The sequence below is a fragment of the Acyrthosiphon pisum genome, chromosome A3 (assembly GCF_005508785.2).
Source record: "Acyrthosiphon pisum isolate AL4f chromosome A3, pea_aphid_22Mar2018_4r6ur, whole genome shotgun sequence".
Classification (NCBI taxonomy): domain Eukaryota; kingdom Metazoa; phylum Arthropoda; class Insecta; order Hemiptera; family Aphididae; genus Acyrthosiphon; species Acyrthosiphon pisum.
In genome coordinates, this window is record NC_042496.1 from 35,898,490 (window position 1) to 35,909,505 (window position 11,016).

The following is an 11,016-nucleotide window of genomic DNA, read 5'->3' on the forward strand; positions in this document are numbered from 1 at the left end:
GTTTCTTAGTTAGGAATTAAATGCCAATAAAAATGATATTATCTACAATAATAAAATAATGTTAAAATACTTAATATTCACGCTTTTACTTCAAAATTATATTTACAACACACACACACACATAAATCTTGTAATAAATACACGCAATGACTACATCACAATAGTATGTAACGAACTGTAGACTACTGTAATACGAGTATAACTTTAACTCAATATCGTGATCTATAGAATAATACAAATCAGAAATAATCAATAAAAGTTGTTTAGATATTTTAATTCAAAGATTATAAATTTCACGTCAATAACAGTTTGTCAGTTCGTGTTCATACTCCGTACAGTCAACACATTTATTATCGCGAGTTCCGTCTTTATTAGCTTCGATAGCAAACAGTTAACGCAGTCAACATACGCAGGTAATTATGGTAATTATGTAATACCGTAGGCACGCATATAAAAAAAAAAAAACGATCAGGGTGCAAGCCCAAAACAATAAATCATATTCTCAAAAGCACCCGCGATGAAAAGCCCATCAATTCGACAAAACTCACTAAACATCACAAAGTCAACTGTTACAAATACTCCTAGTAAAATCAACCAAATAAAAGTACCACAACTATCAAAAACCAAATCAACACCACTAGTAACTAAAATAACTAAGCAAATCCTTACACCTCAGAATACCTCATCATCAACAAAGAATCTCGAAGCACAAGTATCCACAGATTTAAACAAAAGTACCTATGCCACAACTGTAGCAAACAGCTAGTCCCGAAAAAAGAACAAGCAATATTAATAGACATAAATGAAACATTCCCGCACAAAGAATATATTATCGCTATCGGAAACATCGTAAAACCTGTCAACATTATCTTCGCCTCCCGTATATCGAATAAACGTCTATGCATATTCCTCACTAATAAAGCATTAGTAGACGATCTCATTATCAACCACCCAATAATAACAATTAATGAACAACAATACAAAATCCGTAAATTGCATAACCTAAACAAAATAATAATTCTATCTAATGTCTATCCCAATATTCCACACGAAGCCATAGAAAATGAATTTAACAAACTTAATATAGTTTTACGTAGCCACATTTCATTCCTTAGAGCAGCTGGTTTACAAGATGCTGACTTCTCTCATATCTTAAGCTTTCGACGTCAAACATTCATAAGCCATGAAGACGTAGAAAAACTCCCCAGTTCAATTTTAATTAACTACGATGACACAAACTATGGAATATTTATATCAGACGACACATTAACATGCTTCTTATGTAAAACTCAAGGCCACATTGCCTCCAATTGCCTGAATAAAACGGAAGAACCCAAGTAACACCGGATATTCATATCATGGTCTATCGTTCTTCAATTTTGTTTATTCTATTAATAATACATTTAAATCATATATAATTATTTCTAGAATATTCGCTGAAGATTTATCTAAATAATCACAATATATGCATGGTAAAATATTGATCTTAAAAGAATATTCGCTGAAGAATATGTATTACTTATTCTACCATAACTGATGAAATGAATATTCCATTAAAAATAATACATTCTTATTTTTTTTTTTTATTATTCCTCTTTGAATATCCATTGAATAATCTAAATTGAATATCCATAAAACATATCCAATTAAGAATACTTAATGAATAATAGTTACCATCATATGTAATGGATATTCATCTAATAATAATACATAAATAATTCTTTATTATTAATAAAATTACGTTTGTTTATATATATAAATAGTAGGTAGGTACGCGTACTCACTACTCTATTGTATTTATATAATAATAGGGATTATTATTGAACCCCGCGGTACACCGGGGTTTATTAAATGCGTGTGAAACTGTCGACACTCATGGTAATATATTGTGGTATTGCTATTATTGTTATCATTGAATAAATGTGATTACTGATTTGTTTTTATAAAATTAACGTCCATGGATTTCCTTTGTTTATAATAAATAGTAATACGCGCCGCGCGGTCATTTCGTTCATCGTTGTTATAAATCTGTGATCTTATTAGTTATTATCACATTCAATTGCACACGCGCTTGTTCGCCGTTCGAACGTTTTGATCGACGTCATCTAGCCATCTTATGATATTATATGTTTAAATGAATAATATAATATTAAGTATTATATGAGTTGTTCGTTTTATAATAAGTCGGTAAGTAAGCATTTGATTAATTATTATGTATCATGTTACCTATGTACTTATGTTAACCTTTATGAGGTAGGTATTCAGCCTCGTGTATTAAATTATCTTATTGATCATGTACTTGGTGCTTATTTACGCTGTAGGTCCCGACCTAGTTTAATTAATTTATTACCTACATTTTTTGAGTTTTCTAAAAATTGTAATGCTTAAATAAACAGTGAGCGAATCAAAATTAATAAAATATTTGTTAGGTACCAACTTATGATTTTTTTTCTATTAATATGTGTTCTGATATACCTACTGTTTAATTATTATAAGTCTTAACATTAAGAATGAGCACCTAGGTGGCTAGGTATATTTATTGTTAAACTTATTATATCAAAAATATATATTCTTAACAAGTTTTATATATAAAGTGAAAACTCTCTATAACAAATTTCAAGGGACCAAGAGATTTCTTTCATTATTGGGAGTTTTTTGTAATTGAGAGTAATTATTAGGTTATAAATCAAACTAACCATTATAATGTAATACCTATGGTATTTAGAGTTTTTGTTGTAATGAGTTTTCACTGTATTTAAAGTTTTACATAAGTTAACGTAGGCTAATAATTCAGTTTTTATATAATTTTTGTTATGAGACCAACCATTTATTTTTTAACTCTTTATCTGTTTAGCTCAAGAGTAAAATAAGTGCAAGATCAATCTTGGGGCCCAGGTGTTAATGATTATTTAAGTATTTTAAACAAACACAAAATTACATTGCACCTAAATACTCTTAAGGTACTTATATTTGTTTTATAACGTTCAGTAAATGTGATATTAATAGTACTTACCTACTATACTAATATATACACTAGGTAGGTATTTATATAAGAGACAATTCTATTAAAAATAGTTTAAAATATCAGTTTTAATTATTAAAGTTTTCAATAGTTACATAAATATTAAACTTTCAGTACAATTGTATAATTTTGTGGTCTTATTTCAATTTGTACTATATTAAATACACAAAAAAGGAATCTTAAATAGTTTATATAATTTCTAATTTGAAATTTTTCTATATTTTATTTGTAGTAAACTATGGATTCTGAAAAGTGTAATTCTATTAAAAAAATGCGCCTAACTTCTAAGTCCCAATTTAATAAAAATGTAAAACAGCAACTTGAAACTTTGGATGTTATAAGAAAAAACAATACAACATTATCTATTTCATTACCTACTCAATGTAATACTAGTACTGCAGCAAGTACTTCATATCAGCCTAATTTTGTAGGTTTGCCAAATGATTTCTGTGTTGTAAAAAATAATATTTCAAATATATCTGGTGTTTTATTAGATACATCCATTGAAAATGATGATGTTTCTTTTACAAAATTTATTTCAACTAGTCCAAAATGTAGTTCATTAAACAATTTTGTAAATGATCATGTTTTTGGAAACTCAAAAATACCTATTCCTGATCATTTGCGAGAATGGGCTATTAGGAATAAAATCTCTCATGTTGCATTAAGGGAATTATTATCAATTCTAAAGGAAATACCAGATTTAAGCAGTATTCCAAAAGATCCTAGGACTTTTTTAAAAACACCAAGAGAAACTATTTTGCGTGATATAAATCCTGGAAAATACTACCATTTTGGTTTAGAAAGTGGTCTTACAAATATGTTAAAAAAAGTAAAAGTTTCCAATATTCCTGATGTTATTAATGTTGCTATTAATATTGATGGATTGCCTCTCAGTGACTCATCACAAAGTCAAGTATATCCTATTTTGTGTTTGATAACAAATGTTGATATTTTATTACCTTTAAATATATTTTGTATTGGTATCTATCATGGGTATGATAAACCGTCAGATTTTAATGAATTGCTAGAAGATTTTGTAAATGAAGCTGTTAATTTAACATTAAATGGTGTACACATTAATGATAAATATTTCAGTTTCAAAATTTCAATGTTGTTATTTGATGCGGTTGCTAAGGCTAGTGTACTTCGAATTAAGGGGCATAGTGGATATTCCTCTTGTTCGAAATGTATGCAAGAGGGAGAATATTTAGATCATGTTGTTTTTCCTGATATGACATTTAATAAAAGGACTGATATTGATTTTATTAACCAAACCGATCCAGAACATCACACTGGCCATACAATTTTACAAAAAATTCCCAATTTAGGCCTAGTTACTGATGTCCCATTGGACTATATGCACATGATATGTCTGGGAGTGGTTAAAAAGTTATTAGTTAACACATGGTGTTTTAGTCGACCTCCTCATAAATTACAATCAAGATCTGTTAATATAATATCTGATGCATTACTAAGTCTTATTAAATATATTCCTTACGAGTTTGCAAGAAAACCAAGGCCTATTAAAGAAGCTAAACGGTACAAAGCTACAGAATTAAGACAATTTCTTTTATATACTGGAGTTATTGTTTTAGAAAATAATTTAGATAAAAATAAGTATGAACATTTTTTAACTCTTCATGTTGCTATACGTATTTTATTGTCAGATTTATTAATGAAAACAATGACCAATTACGCTGAACAGCTATTAAAACATTTTGTTCTATCGTCTAAATTGATTTATGGTCCTCAAATATTATCCCATAATTTTCACAACCTTTTAGACATTACTGACGATGCTAGAAAATATGGAAACTTAAATTTATTTAGTAACTTTTCTTCTGAAAATTACCTTCAAAATCTTAAAAAAACTTTTAAGAACACATAATAATGTTTTATCTCAAATAGTTCGACGTTTATCAGAAGAAAGTACTTTACACACATTACTACAAGATAAAATAAAAAAAGGTAGTTTTGAATTCAAAAAAGAACACAGTGATGGAATTTTAATAGATGGTACTACTGATCCTCAATTTAAAGAAGTTATTTTTTCCAATTTTAAATTAAGTATCAATTTACAGAATTCTTGTTGTAAATTAGATTGTAATTCGATAATTGAAATTTCAAATTTTGCTTACTGTAAGAAACTGGATCAAGTTGTTGTCATAGGTCGAAAATATAATAATGTAAATAACTTGTACACAAAACCTTTGAATTCTTCATTAATTGGCATTCATCTTGTTGATGGTTTAAGTGAATATTTTTCATATTGGCCATTGCCAAACATTCTTCATAAATTAATTCGCTTACCTCACGCTAAAGGGTTTGTAGTAATGCCACTACTTCATACTGAAGAATAATATATTATATATAGATTAAGCTAACATTTCTGTACATAATTAATTAACCATGTATATATATATATATATATTCTGTAAATACAATTTATATTATTAAGTTACAGTTACTAATCATTAAAAGATGTCTGCCGGCTGGTATGTTGTAAAATTTAAAAATGAAAAAAATATAATTGAAGTTATTCCAAGTAATTGGATTAAGAATTTTGAAGCATGTTTCTGGCCTTTAAAATATGGTTCAATTAAATTGCAATCGGCCATAAAAAACCGTGCAAATCCAGAAAAAGATTGGAAATTATATACCATAAAAGTCATATGCAACAAAATGTTTACCGTGTATAAGGATGCTTCTAAATTTGCTAATGAGACCCTTGCCCAAAGTTCATCAGAAAGTGAACAACTAACTGCTAAAAAAACATCAACTAAACGCAAAAAAAAGAATAAACAAATTGATTGTAGCAGTGGACCAAGTAGTGATGAAAAAGATAATGAACTACCACCATTCCCAAAATTCAAAAGTAAGATATACTTTATTAATTAATTTGTTTTTCCTAAGATACCTTCATATTATATTAAAATACAATTTTTGATTTTTAGAAAATGATTCCAAAGAAACAGAATCCAGTATAGATGTTTCACATAATATAGAATGTAGTCTAAATGATGATTTAAACGTGGTATCTAATGAAAATCAAAACATTTTTGGTATGTTGTTTTTTTTTTAATTGTATCATGCATGATTTGAATATGATACATGTTAGGCAATCAATTGTTTAGCTTTTAAATTAAGTTCTTCTATCTATCTTAAATAATTGTTTTCGTTGTTTGCAGTTATCGATGACGATGATAACCAAAATATTGATCTCAGTGATGGTTTTAGATGTATAATATCTAATAATCAAAACTGTGTCTCTTCAGGTATAATAAGAATATTTTTATTGGTAATAATACCAAGTAAGGTTTACATTAACTTCAATAATCAAAAAATATACCTATATATTAATTATATAAATTTGTCTGCAATGGTTTAATTTTTAATTTCACTTAATATATCATTAGTGTTTTTAATTGTTAAAGACAGTTCGTATTTGAATTGAATGAAGCAATATAACTAAAATGATAAATAGGTAATCAACTAATCAGTGTATTAATATAAATTATAATCCTTAGATGAATCATTTACGGTTATTGATAACAATGACATTGGGGTTAGTAATGGTTCAGACAATTTGCCATCTGTTAGTGGTAACAAAAACCAAAACTACAATTTTCCAGGTACAATTATTTGAACATTTTTGAACATAAAACTTATTTTGTATACAACATACTTTAAAATTATATTAGGTACCCCTTAAATATCCAAGGTGTAATGTAAAGTGTGGATCTAGTCCCAAAGAATATTAATATTTGTTATTTAAAATACTAATTAATGTAATTTGACTTAATTTCATTCAGTGGTTAGACAGTCCCCCTTCTTATTTAAGGCAAGATTATGAGCTGTCTCTAATTTAAGTCTCCGAAGTATAAGGGGGGGGGGGGACGCTTAACAAGACATTTGTTATCGCAATATTCAATATAAATTCGTTTTTATTTGTCTTTTAAATGAAATATATAAAACTAAAATAACTTTAAAATTTAAATACATTTTTTTTAACATTTCAGGATATGAATTGAAATTTCTTTTTACGAAGCAGGCATAATATATGTAGGTAGTATTGTTTTTCTTAGGGGGAATTTGTTTTTACATCCCATTAACTATTAATAAACAAATAGGTATGTGAAAGAAAAATATAATATATGTTTAGACATTAGTCCTTGTGGGGGCTCTTAAAACAGTTTGGTTAGATTACAGACTTTGGTGAAAACTCCTGAATGCTCCTAAATTTTTGTTGACTATAGCCCCCTATAAAGTGTTCAACCACTGATTTTATTTTTAATTTTTACAAATTGTCCAAGTTCTAAACACTAAATTTACATTGAATTAAATAATAGTATTTGTTTAATTTATTATTTCACAAAATCTTGTGTTCTTTGCTTTAATCTTAAATATTTATCTAGATATATATTTTAAATTTTACTGTACATGTTTATCAACATTAGACAATTATATGGTTTTTAATGAATTTCTCTATTTCATACATTATAAGTAAAATGTAATTTTAAATTATTCTTGATTTAGAAGACACAGTTAATAATCAAACTGCAGTGACCATGCAAGAAATTAATCTCAATGATATAGATTTTGGGAGTTTAGTATCAGTTCCTCAAAACAAACAGAAAACTCACATTTCTTCAGGTAGTTCAAAGAATTTGAAAAATTATTGTACAATATTTTTTTAAATGTTAATAATGTACATTACAATTAAATATTCTAGCTAACATGTTATTATTTTATAAATCATAAACATTATAATATTATGTTAATATTATGTATAGGTATCTACATAGTAAAAAAATGCTGTACCCACTTTTAAAAATACTAAAATAATTGTATGTTAAATAATACGCAAATGTACAATTTTTTAAACATGAAAAATTGTTGTCAGCCTGCTGGTTGCATTGGTTCAGTTTTAAATGTTCTTATTAGGTAATATACAGCACCACATACCTAAATATATTATTATGATTATTATTATAGAAGTTGAAACACAGATCTTAAGACAACTTATTACTTTAAACGCCAGATGTAAAGAACAAGGTGACTACCTTCATACAATAATGATGGTAGTAAACAACATTCAAGAGAAGCAAGATAAACAAACTTCGTCTATTGCAGTATCATCAGCTACTAATGATGAGCTTGAAAATGTATGTGCAATGCTTCCGATATCAAATGAGTTATCGCTAACAAACTTTAAAGAAACTTTGATTAACAATAAAACATTATATGATAAAATGGTAAGTTAAGTATTATAGACAAATTATAATATTAATTTAAATAATTGTGTATAAAAATTTGTTTGAAATTTAGGTGAAAATGTTGGCCTTGCTTGGTGGATCTAATTTTAAAGAGTCAGTCAGACGGATATTAAGAAAGTTAATAACCAATGATTATGCTAAATCTTTCAGTTACACGGGGCACAAGAATAACAAAACTGCTTTGAACAATACTATTCTGGCATCATTACTTACTAGTGAGCATTTAAAATTATTTTTTATTCATAATATTTTGTTTTTCAATATACAACCCTATTCCCAGTCTTAAGTATTTCACAAAACAATAAATAATTACAATAAAATTATTGTTATTGTTAAAAAAAAAATAACACCGCTTATTATGTCAAAGAAAACAAATTATTCAAATTTTATTTAGAATATATTTAATAAGTATTTTATCTAAAACAGGCTATTTCCTGTTACCTATTATTTGTGAGTTAAAATATTATGCAAATTATGCAAAAGAATGTTGTTCGTAAGTTGGTTGCAATCAGTAGCACCAAAGTGTTTAAAATATATTATGCCATCGTACATCAAAGCCCCTCCCCCCATCACTCCCTTTTTAAATTTATCAATCAGGTGCAATCAAAGCACCTACATAATACAATGTTTAATAATTTATTTTTATGTTTTAATGTAAATCCTGCAGTACTCTGCAGCAGCCTCTCCCTCCCTCGTCTAAAAATTCTACTATGACATATGTCATAGATAAATTAGGTGATTGGCGCCAACTGATTGTGACTATACTTATAATTATTAAGTATTACCTACCTTATACACATCTCTTATTATAGACACTTGTATATTAACATGCTATATATGTATGATAAATTTTCAATGGTAATAAAATAGGCTTAAAAGGTTAACTAGTTAATACAATTATAAATTATTATGTTTATTAGAGGCTATCCATTCATCCACCAACAATGCTGGTACTACTGTAAAACAAATTGAGCTGGTGGCAAGTATTTGGCTTACCAAAGCAAATGAAAGATGCAAACAAGCAGCAGAAGTTCCATTATAATTTTAACACTTCAGATTTAAAAATAAAGAGTTTTGTTATTAATTTATGATGTTTTATATATTATTATTTAGAAATACCAAAGTTGAAAAAACTTATTTGATCTTAAAGATAGATACTAAAATAATATCATATCTATATATTATAGATGGATGTATTTATAGTATATTATAGTATGTAGGTATATATATAAACATTGATTATGAATATAGTATTCATAATTATAATGGTATAACACATTTAGAGATATGGAATGAATATTCTTGAAAAAGATTAATAGAAGATAGAATATCTATATAGATGTAAATATATAGTCAGCTTATTTTGCAAGTTTTGGTTATTATGCTGCATGTAAGGATATATATAGAGCACATATTATGAATAATCTACGATTAATACATATGTTTGGTATGAATATTCTAATAATATTTTATGAACATCCTAGTTAGTCAATGAATATTCAAAGAATAACTATAAAGCTGTTAGTAAGAATATTCTTCTAATATGAATTAAGCAATTTGCAATAATTATGCAGTGATTACTATTTGAATATTTGGGTATATGACCTGAATATTCTTAAAAAATATTTATAGAAGATAGAATATTCATAGAGTATCTATAATCGGCTCATTTTGCTAGTTTTGATGACTGTAAGCAGATTTATAGAACACATATAGAACAATCACGAACAATCCACGAATAATACATATCTTCTTTATGAATATTCTTATAATATATTAAGAACATTTATGTGTTACTTGGGTAACAGATTACCATCGTTATTATTAGGGCTCAGAACTAGTTGCACTAAAAATGATCGAAATATGCATGCAAATGCGCAGTTAAAATATGCTTAAATATGTGCAGGTACTTTATTATATTTTTTCGAAAAACTCATAAAACAGAATATTAGAATTTTGGAAATAAAAAACTCAAAAAAAAGTAGATTGATCCATAAACGGTACCTAATACAAATAATTTATACAGGGGCTTACTAAGTAAAATATAATAATATACTAATTGATATGGGCACTATTGCATGTTTTCGGCATTTTGAAACTATCGTGAAATAAAACGAATATTTTTTTTTAAATACTGGCGTCTTCTGGGTTAAGAAATAACGAACAGTGTTGTGTTTTATCTAGATAACTATCTAGATAGGTTATATTTTTATCTTTTATCTTCTACAGATAAATGGGAAAATCGTGTAAGCTAAATAAATTAAATGCATATAATTACAACGTAACCTGATTTAATAAAATATCAAGCACGCTTGTCGCAAATGTGTATTTTCAGTTCAAAGAAGGAGAAATGCAACATGTCCAAGACGATCTGCTAAAGTCTAATGTGCTCCAGTTACAGTCACCAAACGTGAACGCCTGTTGTATAACATGTCCTATGAACCCCAAAGGTTCACTCGGTGTTCGGCTGCCGTTCGTCACGTTGTTGGTGAAAAACCTCGAACGATTTTTTACTTTCGAAATCACGGTATATCAATATTTTTTGGGGGAATAGCATCTCACGCGTACATTTCACTAACAAAAATAAATAATATTCCACAACTATTATTACAACTTATGTGTGTACCTCATACAGATCAATAATGATTATAATATTATCTGAATACCTATAAGTTTCCATTTATCATTCCTTTAAAGGGAAAAATAATATTTAAA

At 27.3% G+C, this 11,016-nt stretch overlaps 2 protein-coding genes across 5 annotated transcripts in view; both read left to right on the top strand.

Annotated features, from left to right (window-relative positions):
- Nucleotides 1–11,016, top strand: part of LOC100164031 (ecdysone-induced protein 74EF) — a 133,908-nt gene that overhangs the window by 106,779 nt on the left and 16,113 nt on the right. The gene's annotated exons all lie outside the window — the stretch shown is intronic.
- Nucleotides 1,324–9,389, top strand: LOC100570001 (putative leucine-rich repeat-containing protein DDB_G0290503). 3 transcript variants are annotated; one of them, XM_003241451.4, is made up of 9 exons: nucleotides 1,324–2,187; nucleotides 5,484–5,900; nucleotides 5,980–6,087; nucleotides 6,214–6,300; nucleotides 6,553–6,657; nucleotides 7,562–7,678; nucleotides 8,021–8,280; nucleotides 8,354–8,516; nucleotides 9,222–9,389. In XM_003241451.4, the coding sequence occupies exons 2-9, from the start codon at nucleotides 5,507–5,509 to the stop codon at nucleotides 9,341–9,343; spliced, it is 1,356 nt and encodes a 451-aa protein (XP_003241499.1). In that variant the 5' UTR covers nucleotides 1,324–2,187; nucleotides 5,484–5,506; the 3' UTR covers nucleotides 9,344–9,389. The 3 variants fall into 3 exon arrangements, with proteins under 3 accessions (XP_003241499.1, XP_008178559.1, XP_029347440.1); XM_008180337.3 differs by having other exon boundaries at nucleotides 5,490–5,900; XM_029491580.1 differs by lacking the exons at nucleotides 1,324–2,187; nucleotides 7,562–7,678 and having other exon boundaries at nucleotides 5,481–5,900.

What these genes read in the sequence shown, in the direction of transcription:
- LOC100570001 (XM_003241451.4), top strand. Translation starts at nt 5,507, where the DNA reads ATGTCTGCCGGCTGGTATGTTGTAAAATTTAAAAATGAAAAAAATATA. An exon ending in TGAAAATCAAAACATTTTTG is followed by an intron (nt 6,088 to 6,213) that starts GTATGTTGTTTT and finishes CGTTGTTTGCAG; the next exon opens with TTATCGATGACGATGATAAC. An exon ending in TCTGGCATCATTACTTACTA is followed by an intron (nt 8,517 to 9,221) that starts GTGAGCATTTAA and finishes TATGTTTATTAG; the next exon opens with AGGCTATCCATTCATCCACC.